The 22,036-nt window shown below is 41.5% G+C and overlaps 1 protein-coding gene across 3 annotated transcripts in view; it reads left to right on the top strand.

The window, feature by feature from the left end:
- The first annotated feature begins 748 nt into the window (after positions 1 to 748).
- Positions 749 to 22,036, top strand: part of LOC115198873 (muskelin) — a 32,275-nt gene continuing 10,987 nt past the window's right edge. The window contains exons 1-12 of one of the 3 annotated variants that reach the window (XM_029761261.1): positions 749 to 862; positions 11,422 to 11,491; positions 13,180 to 13,322; positions 13,415 to 13,503; positions 13,677 to 13,786; positions 14,493 to 14,685; positions 15,075 to 15,152; positions 15,403 to 15,468; positions 18,954 to 19,066; positions 19,465 to 19,677; positions 20,048 to 20,269; positions 20,702 to 20,831. In XM_029761261.1, coding sequence (XP_029617121.1) covers positions 783 to 862; positions 11,422 to 11,491; positions 13,180 to 13,322; positions 13,415 to 13,503; positions 13,677 to 13,786; positions 14,493 to 14,685; positions 15,075 to 15,152; positions 15,403 to 15,468; positions 18,954 to 19,066; positions 19,465 to 19,677; positions 20,048 to 20,269; positions 20,702 to 20,831 — 1,507 coding nt within the window. In that variant the 5' untranslated portion in view covers positions 749 to 782. Of the gene's footprint in view, positions 863 to 11,421; positions 11,492 to 13,179; positions 13,323 to 13,414; positions 13,504 to 13,676; positions 13,787 to 14,492; positions 14,686 to 15,074; positions 15,210 to 15,402; positions 15,469 to 18,953; positions 19,067 to 19,464; positions 19,678 to 20,047; positions 20,270 to 20,701; positions 20,832 to 22,036 lie in introns of all 3 variants that reach the window. The other 2 variants (XM_029761260.1, XM_029761259.1) reach the window with 2 other exon arrangements.

Below are 22,036 nucleotides of genomic sequence, written 5' to 3'. Positions count from 1 at the left end.
GAGAGAGAGAGAGAGAGAGAGAGAGAGAGAGAGAGAGAGAGAGAGAGAGAGAGAGGTGTGTGTGTCTGGGGGGGTCAGTTATTGTCTCATGCTGACTGGAAAGGGTGATGAGGATTCATGTGCCCTGTGACTTACAGGCTGGAACTGAGATCAGGGAAGATGACATAAGAATGAAGCAGTGACTCTATTATCCTGTGATATCCTCATCATCACGAGTTTGGTGGGAAACACATTGGGAACTAAAAGATATGGGCCTATGTTAAAAATGAATAAGGAAAACCAAACACAGGAGGAAACATCAGTCCTGCTTGTGTGAGGTAATACCGGTTGTATATCTTTGAGAGATACAGTATTTCAAACATATTCTAAATTCTATTGATGCTGTTCAGTGTCTCAATGTGCAACACATATGAGACAAGCCTATACTCAAGCCTATACTGAATAGCTTCTAAAAGTTTATAAACTATATTTTTTCTGCAGGTAAAATAGGTGTCAGGAGAAACCTGTTGCGACGATAACACACACACACACACACACACACACACACTAAGCCAAATGCATAACTAATGGAAGCAGTCTGAAAGTTGAAATAACTTGGTGCAAGTGTTCCATGCACATTTTCAGGGTCACTAATCAATATCATGTCCTCATAAGTATTTGGAACAGTTTTCTCTATTATTGAACTTGACCGATGTAACCAAACGCATTAATCGAATTAAAGTGTATTGTCTCTTTAAGAGCTGTCACTCGAGCTTTTGCTGCTTGTTATTTTCTGCAACAAGATGGCGGTCGTTCCAGAGAACAGAGTCCTCTCCTTCAGTGTTTTTAAATGGAGCTCTTATTCCTCCACATATTTACCAGAGTGAGTAATGCACACATACGTTGACCACATGTATGTATTTGTTTTCGTGGCTGCAGGTCTCATTAACTGCCACAGTGCATCGAATCGTCTCTCCACGGCCTAGCTTGACTGCGAGCTAACTACTCCACAGTTAGGCAACGGGGATAACGTTAGCTAGTTAGATTTACTCGAGTAAACAAAATGCACGCATAGTCAGCTAAATGTATTATTTTTGTGTACTGTGTGACGTTTTGCCATGCAGTGTAAAGCCGATACTGGTAACTATCTAACAGCTGTACTAACGAGTTGTTTAAAAAAAGCTAGCTAGTTAAGTTAGCGAGCTCGCAAACTAGACGAGCATGCCAACACCACCACTAAGTTAGTTGGTAACCAAAACCACTCATGACTTTTTATATGAGCTAAATAGTTAACTAATCATACTAGATGGCAACTTTTTTTCACCTACACTTTTTGTAGGCATGTTTAGTCTGACTGTTCTGTACCCGTTCGTGCAAAGCCAAAGGGAGAACTAGCTAACGTTAGGTAGCGAGCTAGTTTGTCTCTATGGCATTGCTGGGTAACCTTACACCATAGGAAATGCCTGTACAGTCGGCTATTTATGGACCCTATTATCCCGCTCTTTTAACGCGTGGAATTGCAATTTTCAGCACTAATTAGCTTGGAACTGGCTGAAAATATGTTTCTTGGGCTGCGTTCACACAGGCAGCTCAATTCTAATATTTTTTTCCACTAATGGGTATTTGTCCTTATCGATTAGTGAAAAAAATACCAGATTTGGTCTGCCTTTGTAATTGCAGCCTTGAAGACAGTAGTATCACTGCCTCTCTCACAATACCATTCCATGTTGGATGATGAGGGACGTGAGGTCATTATCAGTAGGCCTAATTTGCTCTGGCCAATGCCGGAACAAATTAGGAACGCCTTTCAAGTCACAGTCCATTTAGTTATTTAACAAGTTAAATAACACTTTTATATGTCAAATAAGCTTATTGACCAATCAGGACTTGAATACGACTGCACATCACTTAATAATTTAGCATGTACATTTTATAGGTAGTGATTGCACTATCACTTGTATTTCATATCTCACAGTGATGCTGTTAACATGACTATATACAGGAAGTTTTCCCCCCACTAAAGAGCTTTATTACAGACAGGAATACTCAGTTTCATCAGGTATCCGGGAGGCTGGTCTCAGACAATCCCGCAGGTTAAGAAGCTAGATGTGGAGGTACTGGGCTGGCTTGGTTAGACCTGGTCTGCAGTTTTGAGGCTGGTTGGACTTATTGCCAAATTCTCTATGGTAGAGAAATTAACATAAAATTATCTGGCAACAGCTCTGGTGGACATTCCTGCAGTCAGCATGCCACCTGTGTAATGATCATGCTGTTTAATCAGCTTCTTGATATGCCACACCTGTCAGGGGGATGGATTATCTTGGCAAAGGAGAAATGTTCACTAACAGGGATGTAAACAAATTTGTGCGCAATTTGAGAGAAGTAAGCTTTTTGTGTGTATGGAAAAATTCTGTGATCACTTAACATGTTGCTTTTATGTTTTTGTACAGTATAGTTAGCATTCTCTATGATGATTCCTTAGTATTTGTTAGCATTCTGGTAAGTGACGTTTTTGGGGCTTTGAATATTAGGGCTATATAAATACCTCCGGTCAACTTGTGCACTAGGTAGGGCTGGGCTATATGGACAAAATATATCACAGTATTAAAAAATATATAATTTACGGTATGATGGTGTTGTATGTTTTTTTTTAATAATAAAGTTCTACATTTGCTTTATGGGTAGTGTGTGACCCTATGGTAGCAACACGTACATTCTAAGAGATTTCAATGGGTCTTTCTCCATTCTCCATTCTGATTGTTTTATACAGTTAAATTCAGCTTCAACTAGAGGTCGACCGATTCTGATTTTTCGATACCGATTATTGGAGGATCAACAAAGCCGATACCGATTTAATCGGACGGTTTTATTTATTTGTAATAATGACAATTACAACAATACTGAATGAACACTTATTTTAACTTAATATAATACATCAATAAAATCAATTTAGCCTCAAATAAATAATGAAACATGTTTGGTTTAAATAATGCAAAAACACAGTGTTGGAGAAGAAAGTAAAAGTGCATTATGTGCCATGTAAGAAAGCTAAAGTTTAAGTTCCTTGCTCAGAACATGAGAACATACGAAAGCTGGTGGTTCCTTTTAACATGAGTCTTCAATATTCCCAGGTAAGAAGTTTTAGGTTGTAGTTATTATAGGAATTATAGGACTATTTCTCTCTATACGATTTTGTATTTCATATACCTTTGACTATTGGATGTTCTTATAGGCACTTTAGTATTGCCAGTGTAACAGTATAGCTTCCGTCCCTCTCCTCGCTCCTACCTGGGCTCGAACCAGGAACACATCGACAACAGCCACCTTCGAAGCAGCGTTACCCATGTAGAGCAAGGGAAACAACTACTCCAAGTCTCAGAGCGAGTGACGTTTGAAACGCTATTAGCGCGCACCCGGCTAACTAGCTAGCCATTTCATATCGGTTACACCAGCCTAATCTTGGGAGTTGATAGGCTTGAAGTCATAAACGGCGCAATGCATTGCGAAGGGCTTCTGGCAAAACGCACGAAAGTGCTATTTTGAATGAATGCTTACGAGCCTGCTGCTGCCTACCATCGCTCAGTCAGACTGCTCTATCAAATCATAGACTTAATTATAACATAATAACACACAGAAACACAAGCCTTAGGTCATTAATATGGTCGAATCCGGAAACTATCACGTTTATTCTTTCAGTGAAATACGGAACCGTTCCTTATTTTATGTAACGGGTGGCATCCATAAGTCTAAATGTTCCTGTTGCATTGCACAACCTTCAATGTTATGTCATAATTATGTAAAATTCTGGCAAATTAGTTCGCAATGAGCCAGGCGGCCCAAACTGTTGCATATACCCTGACTCTGCGTGCAATGAACGGAAGAGAAGTGACAATTTCACCTGGTTAATATTGCCTGCTAACCTGGATTTCTTTTAGCTAAATATGCAGTTTTAAAAATATATACTTCTGTGTATTGATTTTAAGAAAGGCATTGATGTTTATGGTTAGGTACAGTCGTGCAACAATTGTTTTTTTCGCAAATGCGCTTTTGTTAAATCATCCCCCGTTTGGCGAAGTCGGCTGTCTTTGTTAGGAAGAAATAGTCTTCACAGTTCGCAACGAGCCAGGCGGCCCAAACTGCTGCATATACCCTGACTGTTGCAGAGGTGACACATTTTCCCTTGTTAAAATAAATTCATGTTAGCAGGCAATATTAACTAAAGATGCAGGTTTAAAAATATATACTTGTGTATTGATTTTAAGAAAGACATTGATGTTTATGGTTAGGTACAAGTTGGAGCAACAACAGACCTTTTTCGCGAATGCGCATCGATTATATGCAACGCAGGACAGGCTAGACAAACTAGTAATATCATCAACCATGTGTAGTTAACTAGTGATTATGATTGATTGATTGATTGATTATCTTATAAAAACAAGTTTAATGCTAGCTAGCAACTTACCTAGGTTTCTTATTGCATTCGTGTAACAGGCAGGCTCCTCGTGGAGTGCAATGTAAAGCAGGTGGTTAGAGCGTTGGACTAGTTAACCGTAAGGTTGCATCCCCAAGCTGACAAGGTAAAAATCTGTCGTTCTGCCCCTGAACAAGGCAGTTAACCCACCGTTCCTAGGCCGTCATTGAAAATAAGAATGTGTTCTTAACTGACTTGCCTAGTTAAAAAATATATTTTTTTTTAAATCGGCAAATCGGTGGCTAAAAATACCGATTACCGATTGTTATGAAAACTTGAAATCGGCCCTAATTAATCGGCCATTCCGATTAATCGGTTGACCTCTAGCTTCAACCCCCAAAAAGTAATGATTTTCATCAGTTTTTGCATTTGAGATCATTTCCACACTGCCACGTAGGGCTGCACGATATGGGCAAGCAATCTGGGCCTTACTTTTAACCAAATGTTGCAATTTTACATGCAATTTAGAGCAAAACACTTAGGTTAACTGTTGGAATCATGGAAATAGAATGTATATTCTAATTATATAGTTAGAATATAATAGTGGGCACTTTTAATAAAGTGTTTGACATGACGACAAATGAAAATGTCAGGGAAGAGTTGACCGGGTAGGAACTAAAGTGTTGATAGGTGTTTCCTAGGGGACCCTATAATCTTTGGCTACATTGAATATTTTCTCTTAGCTACTTCATGTAGCTAACGAATTCTTGCTTTGCGTATTCCTCTTTAATTTAGAAGGTACTGTTGCACAAACAACATGCTGATTTAGGTCTACACCATCACTGATTATCAGGCTGTATAGCTAATTACGCTTGTTCTTACTCAGTACATTTTATTGGCTAGCGTTTAGCATTAGCAGCTAACAATCATAGGAAGATTTAGGAACAACTTGATAAAAGACAAACTAGCTCTTTTCAGATGTAAGAAACACAAGCTAATTGTGTAATTACAAAATGATAGTAGATTTATAAGCAAAGAGACAACTGCATCGTTGTCGTCAATCAACAAACACACGTGACTGGCTCAAACCACTATTTTGCGGAACTAGTACTGGTAAACTTTATAATTTAAAATTATTTTTAAAATTATTAAATATATGCTGCATGAACCATGCAGACTGAAGGCAAGTGTCTCGTGGTCGAGGGACAGCAAATGTTGGTCTGTGTGGAAAGTGGCATGGAGAGTGAGAGTGGCGAAAGATGACTCAAGTAGCGAAATAAACTATAAAAATGGACGTTACACACTGCGTATCACATTTAACAAACAAAAACATTCAAATACCGTTATAGAAGGTAAAGTAAAAACCCAAACCGGTCCGTGCATCAATGCCGGTATACCGACCAGCCCTAGCAATGGATAGTGCAGATCGCATTCATCATTTCGCATGTTAGATCATTTTTTAATTATAAGCTTACCAGTACTAGTTTCGCAAAACAGTGGTTTGAGCCAGTCACGTGTGTTTGTTTATAAAGAAGCACAACAGCAAAATAGGAGCTTTGTAATGTGAGTCTCTCCTGCAGCGCAACTTAAGTGTGTTGATCAAGTTACACTTGTATGAAATTCACTACTAATCTTTTCCAGCTATATATCTTAACTATTATGTTAACTATTTAAGATCTGCCAAATAAATTCTCTTCAGCTGGGTTTTGCCACATAACTTGTGAATGTTGCTAAATAGCTAATGTTAACTAAGCTTGCAAGATCATGCTTCTTGGTAGCAGCAGCAGAGACAATCCCCTGCTGCCTAATATTTGTTTTGTACTTGCATAACTTTATGAGCTGAGTTGTCTGTCCAAGTAGTAAATATTTGCATGCGCTCGTTAACATTTACCTAGCATCCGCTATGAGAATTTCTTAGTACTTGTTAGCAATCTGGTAAGTACATTCTTTGGGGCTTTTTTTACGTTTGAAAAAAAAAAACATAATAAGTTGTGTGCGCTACCGTAATACCGTCTATCCCGGGATGGGATGGCATATCTGGATACCGCTGAACCCTGATCATTGGTCTCTGATCTGTACTACATAGAAATGCATAATTCTACACAAAGGTAGAAATATGCAATATCATCCTTTGCATATATAGGTATTATTTGACACACTGGCTATTATTCTAATGAGCTCCGCTCCCAAACACGACCACATTTGGTTGGTCCAGACTGAACCAAATCTGATATAATCATGGACTTCTATGTTTCACAAGTTTAGACATCAAATTACAGTACAGTAGTGTCGCACAGTACATTATACTGTACTCTAGTGTTCTCTACATTACTGAATTTTACTGAACAATACTCAACTTTTTGTTGTCCAGACTGTCACTCTCTTGCATTGACAACCAGATGACAGAAAAAGAAAACAAATGAGCTGAACATAAGGGAGGACAGTAGGTGACCCAACTGCAGTTTGTGACTACTCTGATTTAGTAACAGTATTACGAGTTTTAGTCCGTTAATAAGTCATAAACCGAAATGTATATCAGGAAAAACACCAACTTGCCTAATTGGTAGGTCTACCTTCACTTGTTACTTCTGTGAACTATCATTATCCTCCCTCATGAGGGAGAGCAGGGCTCGACATTAACGCTTGTCCACTTGTCCGGGGCAAGTAATAAAAATAGTCGGACAAGAAGAATATAGATTTTAAGTTGCCCGAATGGAAACGTTAAAGAAATCTGAATATCAAACAATTAGTCTACTCCGATCAGAATTGGATCAGTGTGCTCCGGATGCGATGTGTTGGCCACTGGCCTACAAATCTCTACAGAACGCATCGGAGTATAATTATTGTAGACCTGCATTGACGGGCACGAGCTGTCTTTAAATCATGCAGTCACAAGATGCATTTTTTAAAATTTAAAGTGACCCTAGCCACGTGTGCACATTGGTTGATATTAATTTCTAGTTAGTGAGTTATTTACCCAGTTATAGCAGATTTTTGGTCAGCAATGAAAATCCTGGAAAAGTCATGGTGTGTGCATCACCTGCCTGTGCCAGTGGGCGGTTGTCAGAGGAGATTGCGGGAGAGATATTTGCGCAGCATGTAAAATAAAGATAACCAGCCAAACTATGCTATGTTTTGAATTGACTATCTCACTAGTTAACTATTTAGCTATTAGCATTTATTAATGTCATGTCCGATGTCCTAAAATAACTTTCCACCGGCACTCGTGTATAATCGCAAATGGACTGCACGCAGTTCATACGGGATACTGCATACTCCGGTTGTAAAGCCGTATGTCTCTCAAGCTCTCAAAATTGGTTAAGATTCTCCTCTATTCAATACTGGCCATGTAATTATGACAGTTTAAAAAAAATATATATTATTGTAATTTCCTAATTGACAAGTAACTCCTATGCTGTCAAGATCTTCCCTGAACACTGAATATTTTAACCTTACAAATAGATAAACAAGTTCACTACCTCGTGCCTGCCTTAGCCATTTGATCCCTGGTTCATTGAATGAGGGAATTATTTTATAAAAACTTAAAGTATTTGGTTGTAATTCTGTTGCCGGGTGGCCAACCATCCTCCATGAAATTCCAGGAGAGCTACTGGGTGTGCAGGCTTTTGCTCCAGCCCTGCTCGAGCACATCACATTGTAAAATATTAGCTGTTCAACAGGACCATGATATGCTGACTCTGGTTTGTTAGAGCAGGGTTGTGTCAAAAGCCTGGACACCCCAGTAGCTCTCCAGATGGAGGGTTGACAGACCACATGTTTTATACATTAGCCTATCGGTGCAGTATTTTACTTTGGGGGGGTAAGTCAATCAAATTAAATCAAATGTATTTATAAAGCCCTTTTTACATCAGCAGATGTCACAAAGTGCTTTTATAGAAACCCAGCCTAAAACCCCAAACAGCCAGCTATGCAGATGGCTTGGAAAAACTCCTAGAAGGCAGGAACCTAGGAAGAAACCTAGGGAGGATCCGGGCTCTGAGGGGCGGCCAGTCCTCTTCTGTCTGTGCCAGTTGGAGATTCTAAGAGTACTTGGCCATTAAGGCCAGCTCAAGATGCAAGTGCCTTGGTTAAGGCCACAACGGCAAGAGATGCTGTATCAGTGGCGATTTTCGCATGTAAATCTTGGTGGGGCAAAAAAACAAACAAGGGATACATGCCAGCAAAGACACAACACTAAACAATACATTAATTATAACGGTGACAGTGTCCACAAACTGTTAGGACCTACATAAAGCTGTCCCAACAGCAGTTCCAACACCTTACCACTGCTACATCTGGCTAACAGTGGAGCCTTGTCTGGCAGCGAAACAGTTCATTCAGTCTCATTTACCGCCTTTAAAAAAAAAACAGCTGATATGGTTGACTTGCTTAAACAAATGTGTTTTCTACTGACAACTGAGATGTGCAAACTATGGCATAAGGGGACGACAAGCGGATAAGAGGCAATCCGTAATTTCCGTTAAGACATTAATGAGCGAGCTAGGACAGATGTAGCCAGTATAACTATTTGCTCAGCACTTTTGAAATGTGCAGTGACAGAATTCAGTATTCTCCCTGTACACCAAGTCAACCGTAGGATAAATAATGGGGGCATATAAGCAGACAATGAAAGCTCTTACAAGATATGATGATGACATTTCTGTAAAACAGGCTATAGGCTACATGTGCACCACCAAGTCAGAATAGTAGGAAATAGGAGGAAATGGACCAAATTATTAGGGTGAGGCACATGGGCTGCTAACAGATTACTACACAACATACACTTAGTATTACTTTCTTATCTACAGTATACATATCTCCCTGACATATTATATAATTTACGCAGCAGCGTACAATACATTTTTGGACTCACCTTGTTGTGCTGTGCTCACTTGAACAGGAAGGTGGCACGTTGGTCCTTTTGGGCAAATTTTGTCATCAAAGTCTGTTATTCTCTGTATTTATGGTGCTTTCAAGACAACTGGGAACTCTGGGGGGGGGGGGGAGTTGTGAATCATGATGATGTCAGTGATTTTCAAGTCGTCGCTCTAGAAAGAGGCCCGAATTTCACAATTCCGAGTTGGATGAAAGTTCAAAACGTTATTTCTCAGTTGTAGCTCGTTTTTTCCAGAGTTTCCAGTAGTCTTGAACTCACTAAAGTCAGATTTTGCAGTTCTGGGTTAAGTTGTTTTGGGCGCAGCATAAATCATGGTTTATTAACAGCATGGCCAATGTTGAATGTTTATAATTTTAAACTAGGTAAAGAGACCCATAATCTTGGACTTGGGACCTACTGCCACTCCACTGAATAGCAGGATAATGATTGCTTTGCAAGGCTTGCAGTTAGCCACTGATTCCTTCTATACCATTCATTGTTGAATTTGCGATTTCCAACTTGTTGTGTAATGTTTATGTCCAATAGCCGATGAGCACCGATACGTTTTATCTATCATTTCTCTTCATTATTTCTCTTCATATGACAAGGATTAAAAAGGATTTGCCAGTAGATTGTCGACTTGATTCATGATGATGATTGCCAGCTAAGATTTTGAAGGTATGATGTTGACATAATAAGTCCAATCAAAGCTACTGTAGATAAGATGTGGTTTGATGTACTTTTATCTGTGGCCAATGACCTTGAGCCTTCTTGGATGGGCACTTCAAATGTAACTCTATGGCAGCACCCAGGGGGCTTGAATTTTCTAGCTCTACTCTTAGACTTGGCGGTGACGTAGTGTCCCCATGAGTAACAGAACACTGAGCCAATCACGGTGCAACATTCCATATTTTCTGCTGGCTTGCCCCACCACCACAGAAAGCACTGAGCTAGGCTGAACACCTGCATTGTATGAGGTTTTATTCACTTTTTTTTTTTACATTGTTTGCAAACTGATATGTGACACAATAACATGCAAAAAATGTGGGTCTCAAAACAGGCTCTGCCCCACCTGCCCTGAATGACAGGTCGCCAGTGTACTGTATAATACATGGGATCAGAGAGCAGCAGCATTCCATTGTCAATACCAGTGATAATGAAATGTTATTTTGCGAAGTGGGTCCTTGCATCATACAACACCATTTTCCGGGGGGGGGGGGGGGGGTCTTGAGCTTTCGGACAAGTTAAAAAAAATAAAAATAAAATCTGTCAAAAAATGTTAATGTCAGCCCAGGAGAGAAATTAGAAGCTATCTTAAAGATATGTGGGTTTTTGGTAACAGAATCACAAGGCAATGTTTTTTAAACTTACAGAAAGTAATTTCTCCTAAACTAAATGTGTGTTGATATAAGTTCTTAACTTCAATAATATTATTGTGTTTTGATGCATTTCTAATACCTGTTTAAAGACATGCTCCGGTACTTTGGCAACTACTTAAACCTCCTGCTTTGGGCTAGATGTGTCAATGTTTAGTTCATACATGCAGAATCACTGTCTCACTTCAATTAGCCACGAAATTCCTAGTTCGAAAGGAACAGTTTTTCTGGAAGCTGTGCTGCACCATTTTCCTCCACGTGGGTCTGCCCCCTAGCAATTCGTGTTCAACCAATGAGCTTCAGCCCCTCGCCATATGAGACAGCTAGCAAGATACACAAGATACCCGCACAGTAGAGTGAGTGAGAGAGCCGTGACGTGTTGCACATACAGTATCATCACATGTGACGTAGTATGCAATTTTCAGGGACCACCTTATGCCTCGTGAGTGCTATTTTCAGAACTACTGGCTAAAAAGTATACAAAAGTACCAGAGAATCCATCTAAGACCCATTTTCCTTCTGTTTGACCAGAAATCAAAGTAATTATGCCTTATTTTTAAGATGGAAAATGGTTGAAAATATAACTATGCCTTAATTTCCCCAAAATATACTGTTAGCTTTTTTGACTCCCAATTTGATATGCTGCTATGAACTCCCTGCACATGTGGTGCTCATGGGTCCTTTTTACATGGATATTACCCTATCCCTTTGCTCACAACAAATGGTTGCATGTTGGCTGAAACATGTTCTTTCTCCCATCTTTCCCTTTCTGTGTGTAGAAACATCTTGGTGGACAAACCCAATGACCAGTCCTCCAGGTGGTCGTCTGAGAGCAACTACCCTCCACAGGTAACGTCTGCTGTGCCCCGCCCTCATAGACACCTGTCTCATACTTAGGCCTACCTGTCACTCACACACCTTCCATGCCTTCTGCCTTACCTGTCTTGGGATGGGGCTCTTCAGTAGAGGGTCTGTGCCCAGTTGCATACATCTGTGTTCTCAATTCACTGGTGGCTGCAAAATAGTTGCGCCTAATAGACGGGTTGGTTGTTTAGCAACAAAAGCGTTCAACTATGGGGCCAAACAGACCGCGTTGGCTTTGATTGTTGACAACATGTAAACTATATTTAGTCTCCAGCATTTATTGAAAGCATAAATACATTTGCACAATGAGCACATGTTGTCTCAAGTACATCGTTACACTTGTTGGATAGTTAGCTAGTGAATTTGAGCCTTTTTAGCATTGACATGAAATCAGGCAAAACACCTCAAAACAAGACTATAGTCCAAGAAAAAGATTAAACTAGTTGAAACGAGTCACTTACGATTCCCCACATAGCTACCAGCAATGACAAAAACTGCTATCTGGCCATCCAGACTCATAAGATCCACGGACTTCTGCCCCATAGAAGTGTTAGCTGACAACGCACGCATCTTCAATATGCATCCAATGACTTGCATTTGCTCTTTTGGGAATAGGATGTTGCCCAGCGTAGCGTGTTTGACTGTCTTGTGGTTACGGGCAGAGGAAATTGAAAGTTTGTTTTTGCAGCAAGAGGAAACTAAGCATGTCCGTCTTAACCACCCAAGCTAGACATTCAAGTGTGGCAGAGGCAAAACTCCACTGTGTCTGTTTACGTCAAACTTTTCACACTATAAAGATGTTGAACTCTCATCAACCCCTTTTATCTTTTCAAAGAGAAGGAGGTTGTGGAGAGGTAAAGCCTTGAAAATAATTAAACTGAACAAATGATAAAGCCGTACCCCATAAATCACCCCACCGCAAAGCTTATTTTCTTTATTCAATAAATGAAGGAGTCTTTTCATATAAATGTTTTATAATGGTTTCTGTGGCAACAAGAATCAACAAATCATTGAGATACGGGTCTTTTCATTATCAAGTATCCATGTTTTTAGGTGACTGGACAGGACTGTTTTGAAAAAGAAAGATCGATATACCCAAGCCTAGGAGTAATCCCTCTGTGTTAAATGTACCCTAGGCGATAACCTAATGAGATGCAATATGTCTGCCTTATTATTGATCAAAACTGTTGAAGATGGAGCCGTATCAGAGGACCCATTAGTAAGCCTAGCAGATGCACTCTGGTAGTGGATGGTTATTGCTCACTCACACAGCCATTTAAACCTACAGGATTTGTAGAAACATGGGTCTCCGGGGATTGTGGGTTGCCTGGTTTCCGGGAAACAGATTTAATCGATGTTCCATCTCTGCTGCTCTATCCCCTCTCTCTCCCAGAGGGCTCAGGGCAGTGCCCTGTCCTGTCGCTAGCAGATATGCCCAGGCTAGTTACCACTCCAATGACCTGTGAACATGTCCCATAGTTTGAGTGCGCAGCAGCTCGTATACACAGCATTTCTCCTCTGCGGTCTGTGCCATCTGCAGTGTTGTGAAACATGCTCGGAGAGCAGTAGAATGAAAACTGCAGTGTCATTTGTTGATAATATAGATCGGACACTGCATTATGAATTATTGTGAGAGACCGCTGATCAGATTCTCCCCTCTATTTTCCCTCCAGTACTTAATGTTGAAAATGGAAAGGCCAGCGATCGTTCAAAGCATCACCTTTGGGAAGTATGAGAAGACTCACGTGTGCAACCTGAAGAAGTTGAAAGTGTTTGGTGGGATGAGTGAAGAGAACATGACAGAACTCCTGTCCAGGTGATGGGCGAGGGCAGAGGGACAGTGAAGTGTTATTCTTTACTGTATAAATAACCTACCTCATTGTCTGTACCATATTTATTCCTCTGCAGTGGCCTGAAGAATGACTACAACAAGGAGACCTTCACCTTGAAACACAAGATCGACCAACAGATGTTTCCCTGCAGATTTGTTAAAATAGGTGAGTTTGGAAATGGAATGGGCCCAAGGCTTGGGCTTACGTGTTGTACAGACTCTGTCCAGCTTGAAAATGATTGTAGTGAAGGGATGCTACACGGCTGGAGATGGAAATAAGTCAAAATGGCGAAATAGTTGATGATTTAAATTATAGACTGTTCTCTCTGTCTCTCTCAGTGCCTCTGATGTCTTGGGGGCCCAGTTTTAACTTCAGTATCTGGTACATTGAGCTGCATGGCATAGAGGAACCTGATGTAGTGCAGCCCTGCCTTAACTGGTACAGCAAGGTGAGCCTCCCTCTGAGACGCACACACTCACATACACAGTTGGGGTTAAGGGAGAGAATCCGTCTGAGTGGGTTACTTAAGCAATAAGGCCAGAGAGGGTGTGGTATTTGCGGAGTGCCTGGATACAGCCCTTAGCCATGGTATATTGGCCATATACTACAAACTCCAGAGGTGCCTTATTGATATTATAAACTGGTTACCAATGTAATTAGAGCAGTAACAATAATATTTTATCATACCTATGGTATAAGGTCTGATATACCACGGCTGTCAGCCAATCAGCATTCAGGACTCAAACCACCCAGTTTATAATTAAGCAGTAAGGCCCGATGAAGTGAGGTATATGGCCAATATACCACGGCTAAAGGCTGCTGTTACGTACGATGCAACACGGATTGCCTGGACACAGCCCTTTGCCGTGGTATATTGGCCATATACCACAAATCCCTGAGGTGCCTTAATGCTGTTATAAACTGGTTACCAACGTAATTAGAACAGTAAAACGTTTAAAAAAAAAATGTTTTGTCATACCCGTGGTAAATGGTCTGATATACCACAGCTTTCAGCCAATCAGCATTCAGGGCTCGAACCACCCAGTTTATAATATGAAGTATAGCATTTGTGATGAAAAACATTGAACAAAGATGGAGCCGATATTACAGTGAGTGTGTCCCATCCCCTTGCCTCCTTCCCTGTATTCCTCTAGTACCGGGAACAGGAAGCGATCCGCCTGTGCCTGAAGCACTTCCGGCAGCATAACTACACAGAGGCCTTTGAGTCGCTGCAGAAGAAGACACGCATCGCGTTGGAACACCAAATGCTGACACATCTCCACGACCGCCTGGTACTCCGTGGAGACTTTGATGCCTGTGAGGAGCTCATCGACAAAGCTGTCAAAGGTCCTGTCACCCACACCTCCTCAGACAGACCAATGGGGGCTGGACCTACTGCTCTGTACACATCAACTGCAATACAACTACATGACCTCAATCATCATACTAACTACAGACCGCTACCATCCCATGACTGAGATCTTTAAACCTGGCTCGGCTTATATTTAGCTCATGAATTCAGTGGATACCATAGTGATTCATTATTTACATTATCGACCCATGTATCTGCATGACCTTTTCATTTATCAAATTGATTTGAAACCACAGGGCGTGGCAATGTCATCCTGACATCATACTTTCTTTTTGAGGTTGGAAAGGTAACAAAACTATTCACTTCTATCTCCTGGCTAAAATCATCTGGACAATCTTCCTGTGTTTGACCTTTTCCTCTGTAGACGGTTTATTTAACCAGTACATCAGTCAGCAAGAGTACAAGCCAAGATGGAGTCAGATCATCCCCAAGTGTAACAAAGGTACAACCGCCCAAGAGCCAAGCCCAGATGACATGAACAGTGAGACAAACTATTCAAGTAGGAAATGTGTTCTCATTAACAAAATGCTATGGTATGCTGTACACTACCGGTCTATAGCGATGAATAAAAAAAAATCCCTGCCCCCCTTTCTCTTCTGCTCCTCCATTTTCCTTCAACACTCCATCCCTCTCCTACATTTTATTCCCTCCTTTCCCTCAACCCCTTTCTCCGGCTCCATCGCTCTCTCCAGGTAATGAGGATGACAACAGACCAGGGATGAGGGGAGGTCATCAGATGGTCATCGATGTTCAGACAGGTGAGGCATGCTGGCTAAAACCACACCTAGACAACACCCCCCTATAATGTTGCCAATTGGAATTCTTCCTCTTTCAAATGTGTTTTACAAACTGGCCTTAAAGGCCCCCACCAGAGGGCAATGCCACCCCTATTTCGATGTAATTCTTGTCCTTTAGCGGAAATTGACGTTTAGGTTCCACCTCTGCAGAATGACGCAGGCTGCTAATACATATTCAAGAATTGGGGGGGGAAATGCTGTGGGTGCTTTCCACATGGCGTGGACAAATAATAATAAGTAGGGCACCAACAGCTGTCAGTGTAGCTGGCTAGCATGCTAACCTTATCCGGCTAACTAATGTTATTTGTTGCTACACTGCATTCAAAAGATTAGCCAGCTAGGCTATGGCTGGTTCTGGAGTTGGATTTGTCATAAGAATGTAGGGAAAACTTTTCCACGGGTGGATAGGGGAGCGCAGTGTCTTTGCCATCTATTGTATCTCCAAAGTTTTGGCATCGTTCATAAATTGTGGCCGGGAAAGAATAAGGTGAAGCTCCGGTAATATGAATAGCCTAACTATCAGGGGCGCAACTTTCACTGGGGACGCCCCCCCCCCCCCCCCCAGCTGCAATTGCATTTTTGTCCCCTCCAGTTTTATCATTGGAATGTTATACAAAACGAGGCAGCGGTGTGCTTTAGGACCATGCGGATGCCTCCGAGCGGTCGAGTAGGCTGTTTGGAGTGTTTATCCAACTGGAGAAGACCAAAGTTGCGCCCCTGCTAACTATTGAACGGTTTGGACTAGAGACACATTTTCTACATTGTAATGGACACGGTGAAACCTTTGGTAGGCTCATGCTATAGTTCTCACAGCTAGGGGAAGTGAAATTATTGGCTACAATGACTGCATGCCGCAAATGATATGTAACAACACCCTGAGCGCATCGGACACGAAACACTAATACTTGATGTAACAACAGCACAAGCTAGATAAACAAGTTCGTGGACACTTGATTTCTAGCAGCACCAATCAAAGCAGTGGATTGTGTTCAAAACCATTCATCTTGCGGGAACATGATTCCAAAATGCAATCATATCACACGCAATTTTAAATAAGTGCAATGAACTTTGATAATTGGCTAGTAAAAAAGCGGAGGTGCAAAAACATAAATTTGTACCCCCTATTTTAATTTGTGCAATGGCTCAGCCTACACTTGGCTGCCTATGGTTAAAAGCTATAGCCAGAGAAGGAAGAGGAAGCCAGACACCCGTTTTTTTTTTTTTTCTTCTGGTTCAATTAAAGTCAATGAACTAAGTAGACCAGACCCAGCTGCTGTTGCATTGGTGTCATTGGGAGACCCAACCCATTAACTAGACCGGAACTGACAATGTTTTTCAATGGTTAACAGCCTGAATGAACTATCTTTATTTATCCGCCATCTTTGCTGTAGCCAAATATTCTCTATTATATTGCTCAGCTTAGTTGCGACTTGCAAACTTTGCAGGTGTTTCGGATTAATAAACAATGCCATGCTGGTGGGTGGTACCATTTTGATGTAAACCCAGCCCTGAAATGAAACGTATGCTAAAAATAATTTGCATGTCATTCCATAGGAAAAGACACAGCATTGGCACGAAGTTGCACGAAGTGGGCAGTTCGGGGTTGTCACTTCAAGCTCAAATATATTCTACTTTGACTTAAACAATGACTTATTGACTTAGTGTTGTCCAACATCGTGGGTAAGCTCTGGCAATCGTCTTTCAGCTCGAAAAAAGTGGATTTCTACTAAGACATATTATTGCCTTTTTAAAGCTGTTTTGTAGAAGACACAGTGGTTATTTTAGTGCTCTGTAATGTTTTGGTGACTTACTCGCCTGCAGGCGTTTGTAAAGACAAAGGCTTGTATTGTGCACGTGTGTATACAGGCTGTGAGAAGCCTTGCATCTCGCTGGTCTGTCTCTCAGGCCCCCAGACACTGAGTACTGTGTTTTTGGCCAATCCAGATGACCTAGAGTAACCCTCCCAACCTACAAAAACCTCCACACAGTCTGCACGCCATGCAAACATTACCCCTGTGTGCTGCTCTGCTGATTTGCCATGGTTACGGCCCATTGAACCTGTGCACCGCTGTGTTAATTATGCACTCATGCTACTCAATTCAGGGGTTCTTCAGGACTTCTGGGATGGAATGGAACTCTGTGTTTACTACAGTTCAAGTGATGATTTCCTCCCCAAATTCTCATGATTGCACTCCGTATGGCAGCATGTAGTCTAAGTGTTTCTTGAATAGCCTTTTTCTACTCCTTAACCCTTTACACTCGTGGGGACTTGGCCTCTATGGATAGGGCCATGTTCAAATTTTGAAGAAACATATGCATAACCATGGTAGCAATTGAAAGGGACCACTTTTCATAATATGGGGAAATTATCAGACCAAAGGTGAGAACACAGCAGTCAAGCGATAGATTAAGAGGTCTAACTGGTGTATGGAAGTGGCCACACAGCTCTCCGAAGTGTGCACAGTTACTAAATCATTTCAATTCACTTTTATGGCTAAAGGAAAGAGCTTTTAACTATTAGGTTTTTTTTTTTAGCTCTCCTAGCTGTACCGTTGAAGAATTGAACGAAGCACGGGCCCTCCATCCCCATCACACAATTATTGTTATCGCAATCCAAAATTGGTCCATTTACAAATTGCATTCTGGGTCAGGTGGGCACAATTTTGAAAGCTTATTCTCTTGCCAACATGACTTGCTAAGTTCTAAAATACTATCTTCGTGTTAGGCTTTCATAAGGCACTTTTCAGAGAAAATGATAGTCATTTTGGTGTGCATAGAATGGATTATTGAGTGCATTCAGGTGCGTGTTCTGCTGCTAATTTTCTTCACAATGTGACAAACAGCCTCCTGTTAAAAATAACCCAGGGTATGATGCCATGTCATCAATGTAACTGTACATCAAATATAGCGATCATAAACGTTGATAATGTGAAGGACATGAGTTTCGTCATATGGAAAAGCAAAGCTCACATTTGGACTTGTGGGTGTGTGGTTTGCTTTGTATGACATCAAAGCAGTATTTATTATAATCAACGTCTCATCTTTCAAAACAAATCGAGTCCTCTTGATCTACGATATTCCCCTCTGATTAAACATGTGCAAAAGTAGCCCAATTAGCGGGAGGGACGGGGGTATCTTCTTGTTGCGCTTAGTACTGCTGTTTACCACGCCTGTCAGTTGAATCCCATGCAGCTCTGTAGTGGAGACCCTGAGTTCTGACATCTTGTATAGCATGTTACTGTATAGCCACTGCATTCCAATGGTGCTTATCAGTGACCAAATCTGCCATTTTCAACCATTATACAGGTTTGAGTGTGAAGGGATAGTTTCAGGACCATTTTGCTTTACTGTAGTCTTCTTGGTGTTTCAGTATAGGCACCAGAGTAGTTCAGTGACGTTGAATGCATCCCAGGTGTTGACCAGCGTTGGCTTCCTGTTTCCTACAGAGACGGTGTATCTTTTTGGGGGCTGGGATGGCACACAGGACCTGGCTGACTTCTGGGCCTACAGTGTTCAGGAGAACCAGTGGGTCTGCATCTCCAGAGACACAGAGAAGGAGGTGAGAGCGCAAGATGTATGAAAGAGAGAAGGATGGTGGGAAAGAGGAGTTGTGGTGACACAGAACAACACTGTTAAATGGTCCATACTGATTGTTACAGCTGCTTAATGAGCAGAACAGTAAATTATTTATAGAAATGTTAATGACTGGAGTTTTCTTTGGTCAAGGTGAAGGTAATGTCTATCTAACGGATGATTATAATGAAGATAATAGTTGAAAGTTTCACTATAGGAAAATATAACAAAGGAGTAATGTTTTTGAGCAGGACCTGGATATCAATAAAGTTCAGTAAATGGTAGCAACGCTGTCACCACATGGGAGCAGGGGGCCGAGTCGTCTCATTCTCCTATTTTATAGATAGTTTGTGTGATGGCTTCCCCCCCCTTGTCCTCTCCCAGAGTGGTCCCAGTGCGCGGTCCTGCCACAAGATGTGCATCGACAGCCAGCGGCGGCAGATCTACACACTCGGCCGATACCTAGACTCCAGCGTCAGGAACAGCAAGTCTCTGAAGAGTGACTTCTACCGCTACGACGTCGACGCCAACACCTGGACACTGCTCAGCGAGGACACGTCAGCCGACGGCGGGCCCAAGCTCGTCTTTGACCACCAGGTTACCCCATTATCACGCCCCTCACACAGCTGTATCACACACACGTCCAAACTGGCTAGGAGTGAATTTAAACACTTTGGGCCTCATTAAAAATGGGTTAGAGTTTTTGTTGGTTAAATAATTGGTCCACTCAGCCATCTGGAGGTGAGACCAGAGCACTGATGATGAAGGCTTAGCCGGCTATAGTCTTGACATATTTTCCTCCTGTCCCACTTTTTAAGCTAAAAATGGATCTGTAAATGCCAAGGATTTTTGCACATTTTTTCCACTGCTCTAAGCCCAACACTGAAATCCAAATGTTGAATCTCATGACTCTCTCTTCGTACCCAACCTTTCTCTCCTCTCTCATCCTTCCTCCCTCTCCTTATAGATGTGTATGGACTCGGAGAAGCACATGATCTATACGTTTGGTGGTCGGATTCTGATGTGTAACGGCAGTGTAGAGGACAGCAGGACGTCCGAGCCCCAGTTCAGTGGGCTGTATGCCTTCCACTGCCAGGCCGGAACCTGGAGCCTGCTCAGAGAAGACTCCTGCAACGCTGGGCCTGAGGACGTCCAGTCACGCATCGGACACTGCATGCTCTTCCACACTGTGAGTTATGGGAGTAGTACCATGACTGGTGTTGATGTTAGGGTAATGTTGCCTGGATGTTACTGAACTGTGCTCATACACTCACATATCAACACACAATGTGGCAACATTGCGGTGACATTCTTTATAGAATTCAGCACAAACACCAGAATGATTTATTGACAGAAACAAATCATCAATAGCCACACAATCATGACTGAAGCATTCAGAATTCACCGCTTTCTGTTTTGTGTTTTTAGAGAAAGCCAAAGAGATAACAGAACAAATATGCACCAATTTTACTCTCAGGACTTTTATGAAGCCAAGGAAAATTGTTCAGACTATTATCTTCTTTCACAGAAGAATGTAAACCATTCAGAGTGTTGGCATGAATATGAAATAGATTTTGCTCTTCTCTCTTTCTCTCGCTCATCCCCCCCTCCCTTTCTCCAGAGGAATCGTTGTCTGTATGTGTTCGGAGGTCAGAGGTCAAAGACGTACCTGAATGACTTCTTCAGCTACGACGTGGACGGGGACCATGTGGAGATCATCTCAGACGGAACCAAGAAGGACTCTGGCATGGGTAAGACTATCTGCTTAGCCACCAGGGACAGTAACTGTTTATGCCATGGTTGGAGTATAGTACAACCAGGGACACTAACTGTTTATGCCATGGGTGGAGTATAGTACAACCAGGGACACTAACTGTTTATGCCATGGGTGGAGTATAGTACAACCAGGGACAGTAACTGTTTATGCCATGGGTGGAGTATAGTACAACCAGGGACACTAACTGTTTATGCCATGGGTGGAGTATAGTACAACCAGGGACACTAACTGTTTATGCCATGGGTGGAGTATAGTACAACCTACACACCTTAATTGTTTAGTGCCAACATTTTGTTCCAAATGGATCTGGTCAGGTCTCAGATTGGCAGGTCTAATGCCAAGGGTGTTGCAAGGCTAAACTCATTTAGGTTTTCATCTAAAAGTACCCTCACTGCTTTCAGCACGATGCACTTGCACCCTGGGTTCCACCCATTCTGCAGGGCAACAGAGAGTCCAGTAGCGTGGCCATAGTGCGTTTCTTTACAAAGTTGGAATTCATAATTGCTTGCTGTGATTAGAAAGTGAGCAGTTGATGTCATCAGCTTCTGAGAATAGCATTTTTGTCATGTGCAAGTGGGGTTCTTAGAAATTCCCACCCCCGTATTATTGTGGTATTTAGCAAAACCTCACAGGAACATTCAATTAGATTGCGCTCTCACGACACACACACTGTTTCAATCTCTCACCACACACTGTTTCAATCTCTCACAATTCACTTTTTCTTTACTTTTTATTCTCACTCTCTCACAGAACCACGTTCTTTCATCCTCTACTTTTCTATTACACACACACACAGGGTTGCAAAGCTACTGGTATTTCACCAAAGTTACTGGAATCGTCAGTCATTTTGATAATTAACAGAAAACATAAACTCAGCAAAAAAAGAAATGTCCCATGGGATTTTTTTGGTTACTACATGATTCCATGTGTGCTATTTCATAGTTTTGTTGTCTTCACTATTATTCTACAATGTAAAAAAAAAAAAAAATGAAATAAAGAAAAACCTTTTGAATGAGTAGGTTTGTCCAAGCTTTTGACTGGTACTGTCTGTCTGTAATATATATTTGTTTTTAAGCATAAATTACCATATAAACTCAGCAACAAAAAAAACATCCTCTCACTGTCAACTGCGTTTTATTTACAGCAAACTTGTGTAAATATTTGAATGAACATAAGATT

Source organism: Salmo trutta, chromosome 8, assembly GCF_901001165.1.
Source record: "Salmo trutta chromosome 8, fSalTru1.1, whole genome shotgun sequence".
NCBI classification, from domain to species: domain Eukaryota; kingdom Metazoa; phylum Chordata; class Actinopteri; order Salmoniformes; family Salmonidae; genus Salmo; species Salmo trutta.
The sequence above is the reverse complement of the archived record's forward strand: the minus strand, read 5'-3'. Positions and strand labels throughout refer to the sequence as shown.